General features: G+C 34.6%; 2 protein-coding genes across 3 annotated transcripts in view; both read right to left on the bottom strand.

Annotated features, from left to right (window-relative positions):
- Positions 1-1,104: 1,104 nt before the first annotated feature.
- LOC125678558 (uncharacterized) lies at positions 1,105-6,855 on the bottom strand. Of its 2 annotated transcripts, XM_048917113.2 has the most exons (3): positions 3,229-6,855; positions 2,983-3,135; positions 1,105-1,812 (listed from the first exon to the last, which is right to left on the bottom strand). In XM_048917113.2, the coding sequence occupies exons 1-3, from the start codon at positions 6,842-6,844 to the stop codon at positions 1,667-1,669; spliced, it is 3,915 nt and encodes a 1,304-aa protein (XP_048773070.2). In that variant the 5' UTR covers positions 6,845-6,855; the 3' UTR covers positions 1,105-1,666. The 2 variants fall into 2 exon arrangements, with proteins under 2 accessions (XP_048773070.2, XP_056012122.1); XM_056156147.1 differs by having other exon boundaries at positions 2,983-6,855.
- Positions 4,742-26,359, bottom strand: part of LOC125678569 (phthioceranic/hydroxyphthioceranic acid synthase-like) — a 41,450-nt gene continuing 19,832 nt past the window's right edge. The window contains exons 3-7 of the mRNA XM_056156149.1: positions 24,774-24,934; positions 15,158-15,361; positions 14,695-14,876; positions 14,373-14,547; positions 4,742-9,817 (exon numbers count right to left, since the gene is read on the bottom strand). Coding sequence (XP_056012124.1) covers positions 6,855-9,817; positions 14,373-14,547; positions 14,695-14,876; positions 15,158-15,361; positions 24,774-24,934 — 3,685 coding nt within the window. The 3' untranslated portion in view covers positions 4,742-6,854. The remainder of the gene's footprint in view (positions 9,818-14,372; positions 14,548-14,694; positions 14,877-15,157; positions 15,362-24,773; positions 24,935-26,359) is intronic.

Below are 26,359 nucleotides of genomic sequence, written 5' to 3' on the forward strand. Positions count from 1 at the left end.
TATTCTAGTTTGACACTATTGGTGCGCATCTCTGAAACAGCAAGACCAACAATCGTAGCAAAGTGATGGGGACGGACCATTTTAATTCGTTTTTTAAACAGGATTTTCCGGCGTACGTGCATTTGTATAATTATAGTCATGATTATACTCTTCGATACAGAGGAGATATAAAGCTTATAACAGATTGTTTTAAATTCTACACTATATTCTACATTACATGTAGATCACAACATCCGTATTTAAAGATAGACAACTGAAATGAATACCATAATATGTACCAGTCAATAGGAACAATATTTTAAGTCAATTTCTTGTAGTTATATGTTCGGTGTAGTGTCTGTACCTAAATGTTTTCCCGATTTCCAAAGACTACAAAACTTCTGACCAGTATAGCAATCATGCGCGTTACATGATAAATATTCTATTCTGGTATAGATAGAGCTGTGTTGCAGTATGTATAATGAAACGAGAATGCAAAAGGAATAATCAGTTTGTTATCATCTTTGGTGTTTCCAGGGATCCTTATTCTTAATTGTGTATTCTTTATGGGATTTGCGAGATTGAACAGGTATCTTCACTTTTCACTGAATACTACTGACACATTGCTGCGGGTGACATCAATAAGCTATCCAAATGATAAACTTTGATATTTGTTTTCAGAAACGCACGATTAATTTACTGGATTTACGCATAAACTGAAACCTTCCAACTGAATCACTTAGGATGATCCAATGCTAAGTATCCATCGTAATGTCGTGTCTACGGATAATCTTATTAAGGTGTTAATATCTTTAGCTTCCAGTTTCGTCCTCCTGGGTTTTTCATCATCAGAATCATCAACATTGGGTGTGACAGGTCGACAGGAGATGTTTACTCCCCCTGGGCACCTGATCCCACCTCTGCTTTATCCAGGGGTCCGTGTTTGTTCAACTCTCTATTTTGTATTGCTTATAGGATTTATGAGATTGATCACTGTTCGTTATCTTCACCTTTCATTACCATTATCATTCATAATCAACTTCCCCGTTTTCTTAGCGGGCCCTCAAATCATTTCAGGTCATTAAGAGTGCTTAAAATGTCTTGCATTAACTTTAATACCAGTCGTTCGAAAAGAAAATTATTATTTTATTTCAGTTATTCATGAAATGTTTACTGTATCTGATTACAAATACATCAGAAGAGGTTTTCAATAGACATTGTACGATATATAAAATTAGACAATATAGTTACAATGTCAAGAATTTACAACAACAAAAATTGCGATTGAAATGCAATTTGCAGTATAATACAGATAATTCAATAGTTGTTAATTCAATTGTACAACAAAATAAAAGATTGCATTAGTGTATGTGCGTGTTCTATAAGATATATTCATTTTGCTGGTTCAAAAGAAACCATTAAGTATCTTTTTGTATTACAAAGTAATCGGTAAAATAGTAACAAAACACATTTTGTTGAAAATGGCGAAATATAAGCACTGTCAAAAGCAAAGTCAGGATTTGGTTATTTCTTAGATTTTCACATTTATACGCAATGGAACTCCTCTGTGTATCCCATCACAACCCTAATAATGTACTCCAGGGAGCCTTATGACAGCAGAATGTTTTGTGAAAATGTTAAAACACTAGGAAATCTTTACTCTTACATGTCAACAAGTCATTTCATTTTAGAGACGTGTGACAGCAGATGTTCCAAAATTCAATTCAGACAGGTTTTTTTCCAGCACTGCAATCCAAGCATCTCGTGCTCTTCGATTTTTCAGCGCTAGCTTGACGTCTGACTGCGGTAATGTCAAAGAAATACCGTATAAGTCTGAAGAAAAAAAAACGATTCATGTATATGACTGCATAAATTGTGTGAGAACCATAGCTTCACTGATACTTTCTATTATTTCAAGTAGATAGTCTTCGTCTTGATAGATGCTTTACATTGACATTCGTTTCATAAAGTGCGTTAAATTCATTTACACAATAAAATAACATTGCGAATTAAAAAGGCTGTTTTACCCTTTATGTGAATAAGACGAAGATAACGAAAACTGACCAATCTTATAACTCCTATTAGCAATGCAAAATAGAGAGTTGGACAAACATGGACCCCAGTATATACCAGAGGTGGGATCAGCTGCCTAGAAGGAGTAAGCATCCCTTGTCGACCGGCCACACCAACCTTGAGTCCTATATCTTGATAAGGTAAACGGAATTTTCCGTAGTCAAAATCAGTGTGCCAAGAACGGCCTAACAATCGATATGAGTCAACTTGTTTAAATGTGTCCTACCTTGATTTAAAAACTGATCATACCCAGAACAAGCTCTTGCGTATCCAATCATCTAAACAATTAAGGAATCCAAGTATCATACCTATTTTATTGAAAGTATATATTAACGGCAAACTAACAATTCAATTTTATGACAAACAGGATTTCAGCTTCTCCGTCGTCAGCTTCCCATATTTATGTAGCAATATTCTAGTATCCCCTGCAAATGATGTTTATATCTCTCAACTGATTCGATACGCAAGAGCTTGTTCTGCGTGTGGTCATTTATTTTTAATCGAGACAGGCTACTGACAAGCAAGTTGATGGTGCAGTGGTTTAGTCTCGTTTAAAGTCAGCTTTTAGCAAATCATATGGCCGTTAGTCATTACAACCTATCACTGGGTCAAATGCTGTGTGACGTCCTTCATACCAACTCATAGACCGTTCTTGGCACATTGATTTCGACTACGGTTAACTCCGTTTACCTGATCAAGATATAGTGCTCACGGCGGGTGTGACCAGTCAACAAGGAATGCTTACTCCTCCTAGACACCTGATCCCACCTCTGGTATATCCAGGGGTCCATGTTTGCCCAACTATCTATTTTGTATTGCTTATAGGAGTTATGAGATTGATCACTGTTTGTTATCTTCACCTTTCACCTTATGAACATGTACTATCAAATTGGTTGAAATTAGATTGCAAAATATGAAATTGATATTTACCTTCAAACTGAAAACCTTGTATCCGTTGAATATTTATCACAGGGATTTGGATTTTTCTTTTTCGACCCCACTCCAGAGTAAAAGTTGGGCTGTGCAATATGTGTACCGTTTTGAACTTTCTGTCTCCTTTTCCATTGAGGAAGGTAAATGATGCTAAAAGTGGAACATTTTTCTTTATTATGAGTATGTTTTCAGGAAGAGAGAGAGAGAGAGAGAGAGAGAGAGAGAGAGAGAGAGAGATCAAACCTGAGGACAAATTTCCGATTTCTTGCTCTATACCAGATGTTGAGGTTATGTCATGCATATGTAACACTGATTTGAATGGCATCATGTAAATTAATCTTTCTATGTTTTCAAGAATACTCTCGCCATTATATTTCCCAACGTTTTCTGTGGAAACCTGGAGTTTGAGTTCAATATTCCTTTCGGAGTGGATGATTATGCTCAAACATGTCTCGAAAGTTGTGTCTTGTTCCGCTTTGAACTTGGTCATTTCAACACTGGTAGTATCAAATCTATTCCATAGTGTTAGGTCCTCAAGATTAATCATGTGCACTGAGTGAACGCTTTTCTTAAACTCTGACATTCCTTTCATAAGTTTGAATGGTAAATTGCTTTTTGATAAACTGACAGCTATTCTTTCAGAATTATCTTGGGCAATATCATGAATAGATCGGTTTGCCGACAATTCAGGTGATACTAATGGAATATAATTCACACATAAAACTGCTCTCTCTAATAATTCTGGAAAATGCATTCTCATATCCGTTGCGTTAATAACACATACTCTTTTATTCATTAAAAAGGCGTTAAGAGTAAGCTGGTAGGCTGTGCAAAACAAGGAAAATAGAGAAACTTTTCTTTCTTTGGCATACTCCTCTAATTTCATGACCAATTTTTCATCGCAGTTTTTTGACAGTACCAGGTCTTTTTCCAAATCGCAATTTGTGTCAGGTCTGGACAGTGAAGTAAAACTATGCTTCTCGTTGCATGTTAGCAACTCTGTTTTCCAGTAAGACTGGAGGTTTTCCATTTCACCAGCTAAGTTTTGTTCCATAATTAAAGCTGGGTCGACTGCACGTCGTACCATTGAATCTGGGATTGTGTGCTTTGCGATGGTATATTTCATTATCATTTCTAAATCTTTTGCAAGGATAGAAACACTCCCATTATCAAATGCACAGTGATTGAAAATCAATCGAAGACAACCAAAATGTGTAGACTGCCAATACACAAATCTTACTGGAATGTCTTCATTAGGATTAAACTTCCTTAATTTTTCTGAAGTTTTTTCTAAATCCTCTTCAGTATTCACATTTTCAAATTGAAGATTGATGTCCTCTATGTCCAGTACAAGTCGCATTCTGTTACCTCGTTTCTGTCCATGTTCCGTTGATTTGAAAACAGTTCTTAATTCTGGATTCATCATTATCAAGTTTAGAGCTGCGATCTTCCAACTCTCCTTGTCATTTAGGCTTCCACTAATTGTTAAATCAACCATGATTGCTAAATGTGGATTATTTTCATTTTCTTCTAATAGATCAAAGTAATGTTGTTCCAAATACGAAGGACTAAATGACACATATTCCTCATTTGATGTATCGTTAGTTTGGATTGCCTTATTCAGGAAATATTCTGCAATTGCTTTCACTGTATTTTTACCTGTTATTAGATATACAACAGGAAGACGGATTTGACTGTGTGAAAACAGATAATTGACAAGCTCTATTGCTTTTTGTGAATTTAGTCCATAATCAAGTAAAATAGATGACTCTTTTATTTCATCACTTTCAACAGAAAGAACAGAAGCTGACGACATTTTGACAAAACGAATCCATATATCCAGTAAATCTTCTCTAGATTGAGATTCTCTTTGGAGTAAATTCACCACATTGTGGTTTTCTTGCAATTTACTGCTTACCCGAGGAGACTGCAAGTCCTCAAATTTTATGCCTCCGATAGAAACATCGATATCCGCCACCATCAGTTGTGTTCTGTTCATCAGCAATGCATGCATTAATGATGACGTGATCTGAGCTGTGCTGATTGGAAATAGTCCATTCAATGCATTTATAGACTGAATATTTTGATCAGCTCCCATTATAGACTGGATATTTTGATCAGCTCCCATGCCAACGTTTAGCAGTCCCCAGTTAATTACTTGGGCAGGGTGTCCAATAGAACGTCGATAATGGGCAAAAGCATCCATGAATGAGTTTCCAGCTGCATAATTGGTTTGGGAACCATTTCCAAGTAGCGAAACCACACTTGAATGTAAAAGAAAATAATCAAGTTCCAAATGCTTTGTTACATGATGCAGATTCAAGGTACCAACGATTTTAGGCATGAGTGGTTTATCAAACATATCCAGAGTAAGTTTTTCAACTGGAGCGTCATGTAGGACTCCTGCACCATGAAATATTCCACGGAGTGGAGTTTCTGCTAGCCTGTGCTCAAGATCAAAGAAAGCATTCTCAAGATTTTTTCGGTCCGTAATGTCTGCATTCACGTGCCAAACTTCAGTATTTCGAAGAAGCTGTAGATTTTCAAGCCGATATTTTACTGTCGGCGATGGCGATCGCCTTGACATACTGATCACAATTTTGGCTTTTTGACTTGCCAGGAATTTCATTATCTCCCATCCTAAGCCTGAAAGTCCCCCGATAACAACATATGCAGAATCATGTCTAATCAGCATTTGTTTAGGTACCTTCAAAGGAACTGTAGGTTTAACTGCAGCAAAATTCAATACACAATCCTGATTGTCAATTTTACATTGGTATTTGGCTTTGGCTAGGCATCTTTTTACATGAAAAAAGGTGGTCTGCATCGATGTTTCTTTAAAGATCTCATAAAGATCAATGAAAGACGTTTCTATAGTTTTGTCTCTGGTAGGATGCGCCGCATAGACTGAGAATGAAAGTAATCCGCGAACACTCAGCAAATGTTTTAACATGGGAAAGCAGCGATTGATAACATCCAATGAACAGATAATGTGTTTTGATAATATTATCAAAGCTGTTGCAGTTGGATGCTGAATGTCTTTTGATGAGTCAAATTCAGCACTGTATGTGGTACATAACTTTTGATGAAGCAAATGGCAAAGTTGTTCGGATATATTTTTGTAATTCTCATCGTATATCACAAAAACTGAAGATTTTCTTTCAATCAGGTCTGCAAAGCTCATGGCAACAGTCATGGTATAAAACATTCCGATTTCGTAATTTTTTACGACTGATTTCAAGCAGACGCATGCTCTTTTTACTTGAACATTTGACATGATACTTTTCAAACAACAACCGATAACCTCAATTTGTTTCTCACCCCTTTCGAATAGTCCCGAAAATTCACAGCATAAAACCTCATGCCCAGCATCATTTTCAGGTTCCCAGTGTTGCCTTATTGGGGTAATATCGTAGGGATGAAATAGCAGTTTTTGTGAGCATAAGAGAACTTCTTTGATGGAAATATTGTAATCTTGTTTTGTGTACGGTGATTGTGATAACGCTGGTACTGCATAAAATGGAAGCATGTTGCGATTGTTCGAAGATCGTATAGCAACTTTTTTTCTCTCGGTCATTTTCTCTCTCCTAAATGACATCTCAAACTCACCTACAGGAATTCTATCAAACGTATTGGTGAAAACCTTTCCATCCGAAATAACAAACTCTTTCGGAGATTCGTGTCCGACGCCATTCTCGAGAAAAGATATCATTCTACAGAGATTATGTCGTAACTGTGCAAACTGTCCTTGTACGTCACACATTGTAATGTTCGCAGACGTTTTTTCTTTGAGGAAAGAACGAGCCATTCTCCATAATTCAGAGCCCATCACGTCAACGTTAGAAACCTTTGTGATCATTTGGACATTTTCAGTTAGGATGAGGATTATGTTTTTTGCCATATTGAGGGGATTGAAGAACCTGCAGAAAGAAGTGTGCATTTTGCTTTATGTTTTCATACGTATTTGTTTGTTCAGTATCCTCATTCAATAGTGACATTCCTGGAATGAAAATCAATGTCTTGTTTTCTAAATTGTTGAGTTTTTTGATGAAGCACTCTCTTTCAAAATAACTCGAAAGATTTACATTTTGAATACTTCCCAATCCCTCAGAAAGTATATCACTCATCAACTGCATTTTTCGTTCACTCCATGAAAGAATTATTCTTTGCCTACAACGGGAGAACGGGAAACTAGGAACATCCATTTCTTTCCACTTTTCCTCAAAAAAGAGTTTTTGATGTTCAAATCCTTCGCTAACTATCTGCATTTCAAAGCCTACAATTTCAGCAACAACTGAACCGTTTTCTTTTAAAAGAATGGCATTGGATACTAGTTTCACATTGTGATGCAGCATCATCTTTGTATAACAGCGCATCTTTTGGATTGGTGCTTGTTTAACAACAAGACTATTGACTTTCACCGGAAGTACTCTTGAATTTGGTGGGATCAGTAGTGCTAAATTTGAATGTATACATGACTGAAACATCCCATCAATGATTACGGGATGAAACGATGTTTTATGAAGATCCATCAAAACATTTTTGGGTAAAGAAATTTCAGCCAAACTTTCATTCATTTCCACCTCAAAGTCTGTAATTATTCGAAACATTGGACCGTGATTGAAGCCAAGGTTACTTAAATGTCTGTAGATATCGAATTGCATTTTTCTTTTTCCAAGTGAGAATCCTATTGCTGAAACATCCAATAAACTGGAAAAGGCTGGCGATTCGCGTTTCAGAATAGTGCCATTTGCAAGAATTCTAGTTTCCCCAACTACATTTACAAAGAAAGTTGTCTCATTGTCGTCAACATTGTTGGTAGAAACGATCAAAGACTTTTCCTCATTCGAATTAACTTCCAGTGGAGACAGAATACTCCAACCAATTTCAATCTTTTCAATTTCTCCGCCATAAATATGTCTTCCAATTTCTAATCCTATTTCTCCAAATAAAGCTCCTGGTATTAGAATTATATTTTCAACAAGGTGTTCGAATACAAACGGCGTGTTGTATTTCGATATTTCCACACTGAATGCCGCAATTTGTCCAGGGAGTTTCTTTACTATACGACCATTAGCAGCATCTATATTGCTTTCTTGCGTCCACCTTCTAACATGTTCTGATTGTAAACTACAATCCACTTTTGAAAATACATAGTTTGGAAATGAGCAGAGTGTTCCATCATCTGGAACTAAGTTTTCCCAAACTGGATTTATGCCCTTTTCAAATAATAATGCCAAACTGTTGATGAACGTGGGTACCTCTGATTCTTTGTTCATGGACGGCAATGCTAACTCATCAGAATGTCCAAATATGCTCGATAAATGTGCTCGTAAAACAGGCCGTGGACCAATCTCTAAGAAAATTACATTCTCATATTTGTTTTTAACTGCCTCTACTGCTTGTTTGAAAAGTACAGGTTTTGTGATGTTTTCTGCCCAATACGATGCTGATGAGAAATGAATATCCTTTACTTCGCTTCCAGTAACTGTTGAAAAAATATCAACATTTGGGGCATTCAATGTCAGATCATTTAGATGTTCGACTACTTTTTCACCTGCTGGTATTGTATGAGAACTGTGGTAGGCACAATCTGTTTGCAATGAAATAAAATGTGATTCTTTAGGGAGAAGTTTTTTCATTTCGGTCAAAGCACTTAAATCACCCGATACAGTGCATGACTCGTTGCTGTTATAAACAGCTATGCTTGATTTATGACCAACTAAGCTTTTGCAACATTCTTCAACATCTTTGACAGGACAATTTCGTATCACCATCATACTCCCAGTTTTGCATGATGCCAGTGATTGGGATCTGTGATATATAACTTTCGCAGCATCTTCTAGTGTTAACGATCCACATGCATGAGCTGCCGCCACTTCCCCAACCGACTGTCCAATGATTGCTGTGGGAAAAAATCCTATATGTTTCCATGTTGCACAAAGGGCTATTTGGCATGCAAATATGGCTATGTGATTTTTTATGGGATTTCGGGTAATGTCTTCTGAACTTTGAAGCATTTCAAACACTGACATACTTGCATCTACAGCCCTCAAAGATTTATCGATGTTAGTAATGGATTCTTTAAACTTTGGACTGTTTTCGATCATTTCTTGACACATGCCAACCCAGGATGTCCCAACACCACAGAAAACGTACACAATATTTGGCGGTTTAAAGGCCAGATTTTGAAAAAGATTTTTTGCTTCAGATAACTGTCCTAACTGCTTTTGAAGATCTGATTTGTCTTTTGCAACTATCAGCTGCCGATATTTAAAGTGATCTCTTCTGTAAATAGATGTATATGATAGATCGCAAAGATTCGATATCATTTGCACATTTTGACACAAATGGTCTGCATTCTTCTTAAAGGACTCCCGTGTTGCTGCCGAAAGCACAAATATTATTTTCGAAGGGAAAGCAATATTCTCAGATCCTTTTGTAGAAATATCAGCTCTTTTACTTGATGTTGCAATTTTATTGCAAAACACGACTGCATGTGAATTCGTTCCACCGAAGCCAAAGCAATTTACACATGCAATCCTTGCACCATAGTTGTCAGGGTTCCATTTTTCAACTTTCTGACAAACCTTAAAACCATATTTTTTAAATGGAATATTTTCATTTAGTTCACTTGCATGCAAAGATGGTACAAATCGTTCTTTTTTCATCATTAGCAAAATTTTGATTAATCCTGCAATCCCTGCACCATATTCTAAATGACCTATGTTTGTCTTCACTGATCCAATCATTTTGCTTTCAGCACAATTTTGTCCAAAATATGATCCTAAGGCATTGACTTCGATTGGGTCACCAACTGGAGTTCCAGTCCCTAAAACAAGAGGATTTAGTTAGATAACTCTCTTCATACGCTTAAAAGGGAATGCTTCATTCTAATTAGTCACCACAGATGTAAAATATTTATCTTCAGACATTGAATGATAATATCATGTATTCCAAATAATAGTAAGCAATAAAGAAGAATTAAAATCAAAATGCTTTATTCATTCTGGAATCATCGGGATATCTGTGTTCCAATGGAAATTACTCCACTACTACAACCACTTCTCATATGAATTGGCATCCCTTCTAACTTCTTTGCAAGTGAAAATGTATGAATATATCGACACATCCCATGCAGTCAATATTTCACAGGTAATGCATGAAATTAGAAAAGCGCCACGTATCCCACTGTTTGTCTATAATAATATGACATAAAATTCAGTAGAAAAAATTGCTACGCAAATAAACTTCAAACTAAATTTCTGGTGTTATAAGGTGATAAATTTCAAAACATCAGCATCTGATCACACCTCTGGTACTAGTATATCCAAATGTCCGGTTTTGCCCAACTCTCTATTTTGTATTCCTTAAAGGAGTTATGAGATTGAACACTGTTTGATATCTTTACCATTCACTGTTGATCTATCTAACACAGAATACATAATGCATTTAAATATCGTTTCATTGACCTTTAATGTTATCATGGATGGATTTGTGTTGTTGAAATGAAGGTACAGAGAAAATAGACTGATCTCTAATTGAGATATTTGTGTAAAATAGTTTATAAGGGAAATTACCCTGTTTGTGTAACTTGAAATCCTCGTATATATTTCATTTATTTATTCATCGCCGAAATCTACAGTTATCTCTCCTTTTTGTAACGTTATCAGAGACAATCAACATCAGAAAATGTTTATCAATAAATCTGCTATCGTTTTTCATAAAATGGCATATTCTAGGGACAATTTTGGTGATATACCAAACATTGACATTTTGATAAAGATAAAACTCTACATGTTTGAGCTAATTAAGCAAAGTGTATGGCTTATGAAAGCGATTCATGGTCTTGATCGGATGATTCGTTTGATCGTTAATAAATGAAAGGAACACAGCTGACAGTCCATGGTAACTGCACAAAATTAGTTTTGTCCAATATTGCGTAAGATGTGTTAACATTTATTCAACATCTGTAAGATTCATTAGAATAATCTCAGAAGAACTAACTGGGATGTGTAATTTTACAAGCACGTGGCAAATCACAATTGTATTTTCCCGTATTTTTGACCTTATATTTTACTTGTAAAGTTTGATTAATTCGCTGACTGTCCTTACCCCCTTTTTAGTATTAGTGAAAGGTAAGTCGAGTAGGTTTTGGGGCAGAAGTATTTATTTTATCTGTCAAAAATTTTCGGGCCAATCACTTATCCATTGCCCCAGTGGTCGACTTTAAAACCTAATTTTAGGTTAACACCCCCAAATTTTACCTATATCATGAGCAATGGTAAGCCGCCTGTCAATTAACCATTTAACAATAGATTTCCGGTGGAGTGATAACTGCAGATACATTAATTCTAAAACTTGAAACTAATTGAAAAAATTTCGATTAATGATTTATGATAGCTTTATATCTATATAAAAATATTCATCAATAATATTGCCAGTATGAAAGATGGTATAAATGTGGGAGAGAGGAAACATTAGTGTGCAAAATTATCTTACTGGTAACTTTTATCATTATCTATCTATCTATATCTACATCTATCTATCTATCTATCTATCTATCTAGTTTTGTAAAAAGAATTAAGTATTTGATGCAGTAAATATTTGCAATAAATAAATTCAAGAAACACAAAACTCGAATAACATTTCACTGTTAGCGCTTTCGGCTTTAATTTCTCTTCAGACAGTTATAAAATGAAATTCCATAGTTAAGTAACGTCAAAATATCACAACGTAAGTAACTGTCCTTTATGACGTTCTGATAAATTACACTGGTAACTATATGATACACACAGTATTAGATAACACTTGGAAATCAATTAGAGAGTTCGGTTAAATGTAGTTTCAATTTAAAACAATCATTTTCTATTAAATTTTGGATCTGGTGCATCAAAATTGGTACCGTATAAGTTTAACATTATGCCCCCTGGGTCGAGGCCCCTGTTGGTGGACTGTTAGTCCCCGAGGGTCTCTACAGCCCAGTAGCTAAGTACTTCGTTACTAGCTTGAAAATACGGATGTACATTTAATTGCTGTTATAAAATTTAGAAATTCATTTCAAAATTAAGGATTATCTCCCTCATGCATAGCTCTTATCCTTGGACGAAATTGGCTCCACTTTTTTGGAACGCTGTTTTTGGCTATATTTAGCTCTAAAACTTCATAGTTATTTCGGATTTCAAACATTTCGGTTGAGCATCACTGAAGAGACATTATTTGTCGAAATGCGCATCTGGTGCATCAAAATTGGTACCGTATAAGTTTTACGTCGATTTGATATATCCCTGTGAGCTGGAAATAAAGGACACCACAGAGTCGTCCACTTCTGCTTCATACTTAGATATTTTATTGAAAGTAGACATTAACGGCAAACTAACAACTCAACTGTATGACAAACGGGATGATTTCAGCTTCTCCATCGTCAACTTCCCACATTTATGTAGCAATATTCCATTATCACCTGCATATGGTGTTTATATATCTCAACTGATTCGATATACAAGAGCTTGTTCTGGGTATAGTCAGTTTTTAAATCGAGGTAAGCTACTGAGAAACAAGTTGATGGTACAGGGATTTCAACAGTCTCGATTGAAGTCAGCATTTCGCAAATTCTATGGTCGTTATAACGATCTAGTTCGTCAATACAACTTCGCATTGGGTCAAATGCTGTCTGACGTGTTTCATACCGATTGTTAAGCCGTTCTTGGCACACTGATTTTGACTGCGGATAACTCCGTTTACCTGATCAGGATATGAGGCTCACGGCGGATGTGACCGGTTAACAGGGGATGCTTACTCCTCCTAGGCACCTGATCCCACCTTTGGTGTGTCCAGGGGTCCGTGTTTGCCCAACTATCTATTTTGTATTGCTTGTAGGAGTTATGAGATTGATCACTGTTCGTTATCTTCACCTTGCATTAAACAGTTTTATAAAACTGACACACCAGCGGTGGGATCAGGTGCCTAGGAGGAGTAAGCATCCTCTGTCGACCGGTCGCATCCGCCATGAGCCCTATATCTTGATGAGGTAAACGAGTTATCTGTAGTCAAAATCAGTATGTCAAGAACGGTGTAAAAATCGGCATGAAACATGTCAGAGAGCACTTGACCCAATGATAGGTTGCAATGACGAACTAGATGATAGGTTGGTGTGGCCGGCCGACAGGGGATGTTTGCTCCTCCTACGTACCTGATCCCACCTCTGGTATGTCCAGAAGTCCGTGTCTGCCCTACTCTTACTTTTGTATTGTATTCTTTATTGGAGTTATGAGACTGCTCACTGTTCGTTATCTTCACATTTTTGACAATGTACACTCAATGACAGGTGAAGATAACAAACAGTGATCAATCTCATGACTCTTATAAGAAATACAAAATAGAGAGTTGGGAAAATACGGACCCCTGATCAGGTGACTAGGAGGAGTAAGCACCCCTGTCGACCGGTCAAACCCACCGTGAGCCCCATATCCTGATCAGGTAAACGGAGTAATCCGCAGTCAAAATCAGTGTGCCATGAACGGCCTAACAGTCGGTATGAAACACGTCAATCTGGTCTTTTTTAAAATGTTATTCACATAATTTTGTGGCATATTAGACGGTTCAATGTCGTCTCAATTCAACTTGATTGTCCAAAGTTTCCTAAACGGGAGTCCTATGCAATTAAATACATGTATAATCCCTGACCCGATCTTAGAACACAATTTAGAGCAGCACACTACCATTTTCATACATGAACAATCCCGTGCACGCCTTTCCTTCGTCGACGACTTACTTGGGTGCTTCTAATGATGTCAAATTAAAAAGTGAAGTAACTTGTGTTTAATGGATTGTTTACAGTACAGGTACAAATTTTGATGCCAATTTAGAATAGTTTCTTGCTGGAAAATTGCTAATTATGACCTATCATATTATGTTAATTGGGTTTGTGAAGTATCTAAACAAGATAACACATACTCTTTATGTACTATGTATTAAATCATCACAAGTGTTACAACAGTCATTATACCTTTGTATTTTCCTAAACATGAAGTTCGAAACCCAACAAGATAATTCAAACAATCAGATTAATTATTATATTATTTAACCCAAGTAATCACTTAATTGATGTATCTGTTATTAAGAAAAGTGCGACGGGCAATGAGTATCTTTTCCATCTTGTCCATGCAAAAGTATAAATAACGAAAATCATTCTGAATAATCGTATAAAGATAGCAGAGTAAGGTAATCACATATCCCTAGAATCACCAGAGGTAGAATTAGGTGCCTAGGAGTAGTAAACATCTACATTTGACCGGTCATACCTGCCGTAATACCTCTATTATGATCAAGTAAACGGATTTGTCGTAAACGTATAACGTTATACAATATACTAAATGCGGAAATACCATGAGCTTCAATATATTGAATAAGTTGTGGATGAATTCCGGATTTCCCGTAAATCCTTTGTAAAAGTCTGACTTGTTGATCACCAGAGGGAGCTGTGATTGGGGAATTTTCATGCCCGTCTTGATTACAACCAGTTCCTATTGTTCCCCAGATTTTGTTGTTGTCTTTTATTGCCTGTAAAACATATACATATTTCTACCTAAATACTTGAATTTTGATATTGTCTGATATTTTACCATTAAAAAATTGCCTACGATATGTTTAATCCAAATTGCTTCCCGTCATTTATATCTTGTAAAACAATTTCAAAATAAGCTTTACGTCTCCAAGTTTTTTCAGAAAGACAATGCCACATCCTTCGCCACGAGCATATCCGTCAGCCTGATTAGAAAAAGTATGACATTTTCCTGTTGGAGACGCCATCCTTGCTTTTGCCAATGCTACGAACATGGAAGGGTTCATTAGAACATTCACTCCCCCACATATCCCCATGGTGATTTCCCCTGAAAATGCATTTACGTATGTTAAGATATTGTAAAAGACATTTTTTGCTTGTTTCATAGGCGTTTATTTTCACTTAGAACATATGCAATAATTAACTCATAAAAAGGGCAATGTTTAAATATGTGATATGGAAGCTCTTTCCAATGATACAATGTACTGCTATGACCAACTATTTAATTTAATCTCTTTGATAAAGAAGCAGAAGTTCTATATACTTAGCTATTCGTAGCTGCATGAAAAGTTTTATATAAGAAATTTCAAACAGAAAAAATACACCTACCTGATTTTATAGCTTGCGCAGCCATATGGATTGCAACCAATGAAGATGAACAAGCCGTGTCCAAGGTAATGGCTGGGCCGTGAAGGTTTAAATGATAAGCGACAGCAGCAGATATAATGCTTCGACTTGATCCCGTGACTGAATAATTCGACACCATGTTTAAATCCGTTGCAGCAACTGTCTCAAATTCACTATTCATGGCCCCTAAAATTAGTTTGCAACTTTTGTAAATTGAAATTCTATACTGATTCTGAGTTATCAAATTGGATTTTGAAATTAATGTATTACAGATATAGGTACCGGTACATACTATACGTATTTTTCTTCAGATAAGTGTTCACCATTGCTGATAATAATCAAGAGTTTTCCCTTAAGCTATTGAAATAAATACTGCCACTTGTAATTATGAGTTGTTTAATTTCTTAATCCCCGCGGTCGTTTGCATTTGTTTAGTGATGTCGTCTTGATTCCCTGATCCATGAATTTCTTGAATAAACAACAACTCGGGTTTTGTTAATTAGCCCTACACAACCTGCATGTTGATTACATGTTAATCAGTTGATAGTTTGGGTGAAATAATTAATTTAGAGTGCCCACTAAACAAATCACTGCGGAATTATTACCCATGCATTTTGAAACGAAAGTTTTAGTGACTATAATTCCCAGAATAGCTCCAGAAAAAGGCCCTTCGTTTCATATATAATGATTACTTATTTACATATGATGAATTGCTTCAAATATCTCTTCTCCCAACATTAGAATGTAAAACTTATACGGTACCAATTCTGATGCACCAGATGCGCATTTCAACAAATAATGTCTCTTCAGTGATGCTCAACCGAAATGTTTGAAATCCGAAATAACAATAAACTTGTAACAGCTATTTTAGGGAAAAACAGAGTGCCACACCCCCCCCCCCCCCAAAAAAAAACTGGAGTCAAATTCGCCTAAGGATAAGAGCTATGCATGAGGGAGATAATCCTTAATTTTGAATTGAATTTCTAAATTTTACCACAGCAATTAAATATACACCGTATTTTCAAGCTAGTAACGAAGTACTTAGCTACTGGGCTGTAGAGAACCTCGGGGACTAACAGTCCACCAGCAGAGGCCTCGACTCAGGGGTCATAATGTAAAACTTATACGGTATCAATTTTGATGCACCAGATGCGCATTTCGACAAATAATGTCTCTTCGGTGATGCTCAACCGAAATTGTACTGGCTATAGAAACTCTCTTTCTTTCTTCAGGACATTGTTGCACTTTAGAGATAACTCTTTTAGTTTTAAGAGGCCGTCCACGGAGATATCAGGCAGTAGTTATAATACGGCTGGCACATGCAATTCCCCAAAATTTTATTCATACCCAATAAAAGTTAAGGTCATACGCCAATTTTATCGTATGTCAAGTGAATTTCACAAAAAAAATTGTTAGATGCCAAAACTTGGCCTATTTCATAAATTCGAGGACACTATATAATCTATAGAAAATGATCATTTTGTAAAGTTAAATAATACCCAATACAATAAAATTTGTCCAGAAAGTATAAACAATATTTGAAGGAAATTCCTTAATAATTAAGATGAAACAATAAAATTGCTGGGAAACAATGCTGTTGTTGAGCTTTTACTGACAGAAGTAGCCAAAAAGCCAGTAATTTGAGTTACCTCCCTTGGCGTAAAAAATGTAAAATGATCCGAAACTTGCATAAATTGTAATTTTCGAAGAAAACAGTATTTATTTAGAACATTTTTCACTTATCTCGATTTTTTTTATCAAGTGTAAACGTGGAATTAATTTTTTTTTAAATTTGATGGTGAAAAATAAATATTCAGCCCGGACCTTATCAAAGTTTCGTGGGTAAACAGATATGGCTGACAAGTGATAGAAAGGTGAAGTTTTTCTAGGAGTGGTCCTTATTTTAGGGACTTGTCGATCCTTAATAATTGTTCAAAAGACATAAGTGGATATTCAAGATATTTTAAAGTTGGAACTGCGTGTAATATTCAACCGAGATTGACCCCCTGCTGTACAGATCGGGGTACTTCGAATTCGACGTAAAAGTTTAACTGTTTAAACTATCGTGCACGGTGCAGATGCTTACTAGTATGCCAAGGTCATTGCGATTATTTTGGGATTTACTGGAGGCAACCACCAACAAATGTAGTTATCTACTACACAAAGGAAAGTGTAAAGCAGACAGAGCAGTAAACTTCAATGTTTCAAGGGAAATATTTGTTCCCGTTGGAAGTGGTAAGTATAAATGTCGAATTTTCTCAGTTATTTTTCTTTGAAAACTGTCTTTGATTGCTAGACAATTTTGATGCAAGTTCTCATGATGTGTCAATGCAAACAATTCATTTGATGAAATTATTCCTTTTAAAATAATAATGATTAAAATGATAAATCCCCACGGTAAAAAAAACCATTAAATCAATCTGGGGGGGGGGGGGGTGTTAATGTAGGGATTTTTAAAATCTGTACTACAACACAATGTTTATCCACAAATCATTGAATTAAGAAACAATATAATCACACAAAAACAAGATGAAAGTGGTGAAAAGTGTTTATTGTCCTGCAAGCTATGTACATATCAGCATGCATGCATAAAAAATAATAGATATTAAAATTATATCAGATTATTTTTGACTGATTTTTTTTTACTAGCTACTTTTCACATGTGTGTTTTTTTTTTGGATTCCTAGATTTAATAACTATTAAAGGATGAATGAATCAGTGTGAGAGGGTAGTATATGTACATGTATGTATGTGACAAAAACCGAATAATAAATATAAAAAAAATAATGATATATATTTATTCATGTAATTATGCAACTATAAGAACCATTATGTGTGTGGGGGTGGGGATGGGGTGTGTGTTACAGGTTGATGTATATAATTAATTTCTCTAAATTTAAGCTGAATGGATTATAGAATTCAGATGGTTTAACATATCACAAAATCTGATGATTTATTTGCATGCACACAGGTACTAAAGTGTATTAGTGTGACATACATGTATATACCAATTACCGAAGCTCGATAATGAATACAACGCCCATTTCATTACAGATTTGGAAAATAATTACAGTCAAATCATCCCTACTGCAAGCCAATTATCAGACTGTATCAGTGAGTATATTTATTTATTTCAATCAAAAGATTTTAAATTCAGAACATGGTACATCTGACCTTGTCATATTGTCATAATTCATAAATTATGTAAGTTTAGAACTATTACAGATATGAGCTTAATTCCACATTTGACCAATCTAATTAAAATTAAATCCTTTGATCCGCTCATCTACTATCGCTTGTGTAGCGATAGTAGATGAGCGGATCAAAGGATCTAATTTTAATTAGATTGACATTTGAGATGTATATTTCTTGAGACAAATCCTGACCAAAGCATCCAATGTTATGATGTCACAATCCTTTTGTTTTAACTCACTTGACAGACATACATGTAGAATATAAAAACTTTAACTTTGACAATAACATAAGAATGGTTAGAGATGGGGGTTGGATATTTCAGAAATGTGTGTTCCTTCATGTCATATGATAGTAACATTTTTACCTTACGACCTTGACCCTTCATATTGAAGTTTTATTTGATGTCACCATGCCACACACAACACATACATGCATTTTTAATTCATGACTGTTATCAAAGATTTTAACCCACTCGATAAGTTTTAAACTCTCTTCGGACAATTCTTGTTTAGATAATTTCAAATACTAGCCCGTATATATATACATATATATATATATATATATATATATATATATATATATATATATATATATGTATATATATATATAAGTCAGAGGTGATGTTTTGAAATCAGAATGTGGTTTAATTTTTGAATCAATGAATATATAGTTTTTTTTTTTGTTTTTTTTTAGCTCACTTGAGCTGAAGGCTAAAGAGGCTAAAGAATTAGGGTATGGAGGAGATCAAAGTATGATGTGGGAATATACAGGAAATTAAAACAAATTCTTTTCAAGGTTAGCAGGGCCACACTAAATCCTTTCAAACTGCAAATGCTCCTACTTTGTGTTGATTCATTTTTCATTTCTATGCACCCATGACTAAAGTCGGGGGGGGGGGGGGCAATATATGTCTGGAACTTGCTCATGTTAGTAATAAGGCTCTCATATTTTTATTCCTTATAATAAGACATTTCTTTTGATATCATTTTTTTTTTACTTTTGTGCTTGGCCTACTTTTAACAAAATGAGTCTGGAACTTGCTCATGTTAGTAATAAGGCTATCATATTTTTATTCCTTATAATAAGACATTTCTTTTGATATCAATTTTTTTTTACTTTTGTGCTTGGCCTACTTTTAACAAAATATAACCAATTCTCCTGAACTATATATAAGGTAGTCTAGCCTTTTATGTTTAGTATTTAGATATCTTATGGCAAGAACTTTCATTTGATACCATGCTGTTTGATATTGTGACCTTGGTTTTGAAGTTTAACCCTGATTTTATTATATTGATATTTTACATAAAGATATACAAAATGTGTATATTCTTTATTACCAGACTTTTAATTTAGTACCTGACCTTAGTCTTTAAAATAGCATGATTTTCAAAAACTTTAAATTGGTATATAGTTTCTCAGCCACTTTGGATTGGGCTTTGATATAGATTTCAAATATTATAGATTACTAATGAAAAGAGCTTTACTTTTGAACTTCTGACTTTGACCATGTTGACCTACTTTTGAAAAACATTCATTATTACCAGATCTGTTATATCTTGAGGGATAAGGTATTGGGTTAGTTTGTTTCACATGAAATGCCTAATGACCAGAATTTATTTTATATCATGACCTTTGACCTTGTGACTATATCAAACATATGATCTTGACTTTCTTAGTGCATTGCTTACAGTGCTATTTAAACATGTTCATCATTTTATTTCCATTAATTTACACAACTGTTGTTATTTAGATCTCAGCTGAGTCCAAGATAGGAAGAGACTTTGGAGAAAACACAGAATTACTACAGACAAAAGACTTGTGAAGTTATAAGGGGAATTGCAGAACTCATAGCTCCACTTCAATCTAGATATGTTGACAGTTATTTCACAGAAACACTTTGCAGCTGACAAAGATAATCAAATGATGACCACTACTTTAACTCTATGGTTGCAGCATATTTCAATTTTTGAAGTGACAAATTTTATTCCTGTTTGTGAACCAATATTCAAAAGAAACACTGCTATGGCATTAGACATAAATTAGAAGAGAGTGGTGGGGTGGCAAAATAGGATTCCATACTGTGAAATGTATCAATTGTTAATATACATGTATCAATATAAATTCAGTGCCAATTTTCATAATTTCTAGGGGAAAAGTTTGTTTATAACAAATGTCAGAAATATGCACTAGCTCTTACTTTGCAAACCATGCTACTAAGTACCAGGCATTAAGACATGATTTGTTTATTGTCATTTGTTAAACAGAGACAGTGATTTGAAGGGGGGGGGGGGTCCAGAAAAATGATCTAAAATCTGCATTAGGTCATATCCGATGAATTGATAAAGTAAATATGTTTATTATTGATTGCTAGTTACATGTAACCTTTTATTCATCAGTTGAAGATACTTTATGAACATATTCTGTCAATGGGTAAAATTCAACAAACATTTTGTGTATCTGGAAGTGGTCAATATATATTTCAACATCAGAGTAAACATGCATTAAAGCAAGTCTGCCAATCTGATGTAGGCAGAAAATGGAATATGGCATGTTATTTCATGAATGCAAAGGGAAATGCTTTACAAGAGAATCAAAAAATTTCTGGTTAATGCTAAATAACTATCTAGATGTCCCAGAGAAAAGAAGAGGGTGTTTTCTACCCCCCCAACCCCCTCAGGATCTGCCAATGTCAAGTTTGTAATGTGAGTGAATGAATTTAGATTCTTCATGATAGGCAATTTATTAAAATTTGATTGACTGATAATTTTAACTTCATATATGTGTGTTAATTAATTGACTATTATCTCAAATCCTGTGTCAGAAATGACCTCTAAAAATCAACATTGTAAAATTTTATACAATGAATTACATAGGCATTTTTTGCCTTTATTATATAGAATGTATACAAAGACATGAAATTTATTTCTGAATGTTCATATGTTCTAGTAATTTTTCATGAATTTTAATCATTTAATCATTGATTTGTTATATCTACTTCATATTTATTTCTATTTATGTAGTTCAACAATCTTCATTTAAGTAGTTGACCTTTTTGCAATTATTGAAAATTTTGAGATTTCAGTTCAACTTTTCACCATCAAACCTTGCTTTTCCCACTGAATTTATTTTTGTAACTTGAAATACACCTCTTCAAGTTTCTGGTTATACATAATCTATTTCTTTTGAGACATTGTATTGGGTTTTGTGAGATCTTATATTTTGATCATTATTTTGTAAAATATATTGGTGTGAAATATGTACAATTTTAACAATTAATAAATTCATTCATTGGATGAATATACACACAAAAACCCTCTTAGTTATTGCATATTGTGTATATCTAACATATAAAATATTGCTTTTCTCTATGTTTTAGTTATATGACATTTTAGAGCTGTTCAAACATAGCACTTTTTTTCAATATTTCGTGACCTTTTTCCACCGAAAATTATCTCAAATTTGTTTTTCCATGTCGAACCCAAACTAAACATGATAGAAACTTTTTATTTGGCAAATTTCATATTGGGGTCAGTAGGAACCTGTGCACAAAGTTTCATGAAAATCTGAGAGATAGCATGTGCCGACCTCTGCCTGATATCATAATGGACACCCTCTTAATTACACAAATACTGCCAGTGTACGCAGTGTGAGGACAACCACATATGGATTGCAATCTGTTAGGTACAGTGCTCCTAAGATCTGGAACTCTTTGCGAAATGAAGCTAGACATTTTACCACCTTAAGTCAATTCAAACGTTTTATTGCCACTTGGTCTGACCCATGTAAATGTAAAACACACCGATATTAGGTCCAGTGCAGGTAGCTTTATATGTTACTTCTGTTCTTTTCATTAGGTGGTGTTTTTGTATGACTTAGTGGAATCTTTCTTTTTTCTAGTTTATATTGTTAGTGAATTCTGCCTGCAGAGTGAATTTTAAGTATTTACATTTATATTCATTTACTACCATTATTGATATTTAATCATGTTCAGATTATAATCATCAAATATTTATATTTATCATTTATTTACTACCATTACTACAATTATTGATTTTTAATTATATCTAAATTACATTTATTAAATTCATAATAATATTCATCCAGCTCCATATTCAAAGATAGCTTGTGCTTTTTGCATTATTTGTTTGAATTTTACTGCTGCGTTTTATGTACATCCACATTTGATTGTAGTGTTTCCTTTCTTCCTCTGAATCTTATGCCTTCGACCCATTTTAAGAAAATCAAGATTGTTTCAAAATACATCTGTTTTATTCTATCTGTGTTCTTTTGTTCATCTTTTATATGTCTGTGTATATGTGTACATGCATGCTATGTGTCTTATCTTTGATATATGTGATAGTCGGTTAAAAAGCTCTACATGCAAAGCTTGTGTTGACGTGTTAAATGTATATTGTACCATCTTTAAATAAAATTTACTTACTTATTTGCTTTATGCTAGACCAAATTCGAAAGTAGGAATCACGTTTTAACAGGAAAAATATACAGTCGTTGAATAAAGGTAAAGTTTCATGAAATCATGATGAATATACATAATAAAGATTATTTCGTCCATACCTCTGTTTTTTAAATAATAAACTTCAGCAAGTAATTCTAAGTACTAAACTGTTCATACCAGGTACAGCAAATAGACTGGGCTAGAATCATTATATTAAGATGAACTCATACCCCCAAATACTTTGAACAACACTTTGCGATGGCTTTATTTTTGCGATCGTTCATATCATCGTAAATAAAACGAAAATAAAACACAAGCAAATATCCCCACCTCCTTCACAGTAATCCTCAACTGAATATACCTACACTTTTGATGTATGTTCAAATCTTTTTGAGGCAAGGATAATTTATTTGAAAATAGGCGTCAAAAGTAAATGAGGCTATACAAAGTTAACGTTTCCTAAAGATGCTCCGTTAATATAAGATGGGTCATGGCTGCAGGTTCGCAACAAAGGGAAACAATATTATAGGGTTATGAATTGGTAAATATCGGCCGAGGTGGGTTTGAATAATTCACAAACTTGATTGATCTTCAGATAGTTTAAACAAAGTGTAACATCCTAGGCACCTGATCCCACCTCTGGTATATCGGGGGGTGTTGGGTGTTTGTCCAACTCTCTATTTCCCACATCATATACATTATCATTGCATCCATATGGAAATGCAGTGCCTAATGTCCTTTCGAATCCCTCTTCTCTCTCTCTCTCTCTCTCTCTCTCTCTCTCTCTCTCTCTCTCTCTCTCTCTCTCTCTCAGGTCAATCTAATTATTACAAAAGTCGAAAGAGGCAACGCGCACATGTCATACATGTAATTGCCGCGGGAACGTCAATCAATAAATTGTTGGTGACGTTAAAAGATTGTCGCTGCGAGGGGGTTAACTGCAATATTATATATATAATATGATATTTGACGAGAAACTTGTTCAAACTATAATATATTTAGTTAACAATTATTTGTAATTTATTAATAAGAAAAAGATACATCTAATTAAGGCAATGTGTTGATGAACATGGAAAACAGAAAACATGAATTAACTCCCATGTTATTTTTTTTGGACAAAATTGCATTCTAGCATAATGACATTTGACCCTCTGTAATGCCATATTTACAAAAGATTTTGGATTAATTCCTTGTTATATTCAAAGTATGATACTTAAACATAATATTCCAAAATTTCATTAATTTCTGTGACAGGGCCGATTTTGACACTTCGTGGGCTTACTCCTTTGGACTCTAGAATTTGTAAACAAATCCCCTTTTCTATTATTTCGGAGAAATTCCCCCCAAATAATCATACAAAATAATTGAGAATGTTTAATGCTCTTTCGATGCGTAAATCATTCTTCATACGAGGTTCTAAAGCGAGCCATTGCATAAAATTCTAGTGTAATGTGCCACCTTAATTGATACTTTATTGATAAAATATCGAAAAATGCCACAAGAGCTTAAAATTAATAGCTGATCAGATCTTTGTTTACTACAAAGACTACAACAACTTACTAAACAAGGGCTGCAATGCGTAGACAATAGGTATGTGTTTCTAACAGACACTTTTTATTATATGTTAAAAAAACAAAAACAAAACGCGTGTTATCTAAAAGATTTTCGTTTAAATCTTGAAACATGCAACTATTTTATCAGAAATCTTAATGATGGAGCAGTAATGATATATAGGTCTAAGGAATATAAAATATTTGCAGCTTTTACCATTTTACCTTTAACCTCAGGATTAAGAATCATCCTTGTATTTGATTTGCACCTTAAAATTCAAATTCAACAGAGGACAAAATGTGGTAAATGAACAAATCATAAAACTGACGTTTGGGTTTCGTACAAGTACCTTAACTAGTAATATAATTCTGGTAACAAAATATTGATTTAAATCACCTATATAAACTCCTGTATCCGAACGATTGAGATGTATCCTTGTAATTCCACCATCTTCCATGGCCATATACACGCACTCTAGTACCAGGCGCTGTTGAGGATCCATTCTTTTGGCTTCAGTTTCTCCAATACCAAAAAACTTATTATCCCAGCGATGAAGTCTATAATGAACACAAACGTTTCATTTGCTCATGTATTTTAAACCAATCTTGATTTTCTTAAAATGAGTCAAATTCACTTTAATGAATGATTCCGAAGACCTGAAATTCCGCACACGACTACAGAAAATTGTTACGTATTATAATATCTCACAGTTGATACATTTACCGTCACAATGAAAAGGAAGATTTCATTCAGCAAGAACGACCGTGAATACATGATTTTAATGTACATATTATCGTCTGACACATGTTGTCTCTCGCGATGATATAGTCTACATTAAAATTGAGGATTTTGAAATGAATTTCAATCCCCTTTGCAATTACATATATCGTAACAAATATAATACTAGTGATCCTAAATGTTCGCGAACAATTCGAGGGCTTTCCACCCTCTATGTTATAAAAAAAACACCATGTTTTATATGGTCAAATAACAAACTGTATTTGAAATTACTCTAAAATACCTTGAAATTTGATAAAATGTCATTTTGATGATGATCTTGACTTTATTATGAAGATCAAAGGTTATGAGGCTTAATGTAAGTGGTCCCATGTCTCTACCTATGTCAACGTAAAAGCTATAAGCTTAAATAATGATATTGGGAGACTTGCAGGGGCAATGACTACATATATGCTTAAGGGCCCTTGGGCCCCTTCAGTTAACCTCTCCATGAAATGGTGTTTCAAAGTGAATTCATTAGTGAAAATTTCTTATCTCAATGACGTGTAATGTATTATAAGTAGCAATAATAAGTTTTTAAATACGAGCCTCGGTCATTTGCAGAAAGGTCAAAATTCAGAGTTGTAATAAATTATGTGAAAACCGACTACGAAAGCAATACTTATGCCTGTTGTATTTAGAAAGTATCTCATGCAGGAAAAATATATAACTATTCTCGGGTATTTGTGGCTGACCTTGACCCTAGACCTTGACGCGATTTTCAAGGTCAAGGGTTACTGATCCCATTCCAGTTGGTCTCGTGCCTGTACGACAAATAGGTCTTGTGTATGATATCTTTTACATAGAAATTGTAGACTTTAAGAGGCAATAATAACTCCTCATAAGTGTCATCGAATCCTTTTGTTTAATGCTCATATGAATTCGACTAAGTCACCTCTATGTTTCAGCAAAGGTTTGATCTTTTACTATTGAAAAAGAATAGCAATAACAAGGAAGTTTTCGTAAAGTCAAATAACTCCGTAAAAGGTCAAAGGTCAATTACGCAGGGTCACATGTGATCATGCTTCAAGATGATGAATATGATGGGCTATTAAACTTTGCGATTCGTCTAAAGACGTCGAATGCTTTTTTGGCGGAAAGGGAAGGAAACTCTCTATTTTGTATTGCTTATAAGAGTTATGAGATTGATCGCTGTTCGTTATCATCACCTTTATAAGAGTTATGAGATTGATCGCTGTTCGTTA

Source organism: Ostrea edulis, chromosome 2 (assembly GCF_947568905.1).
Source record: "Ostrea edulis chromosome 2, xbOstEdul1.1, whole genome shotgun sequence".
Lineage (NCBI taxonomy): Eukaryota > Metazoa > Mollusca > Bivalvia > Ostreida > Ostreidae > Ostrea > Ostrea edulis.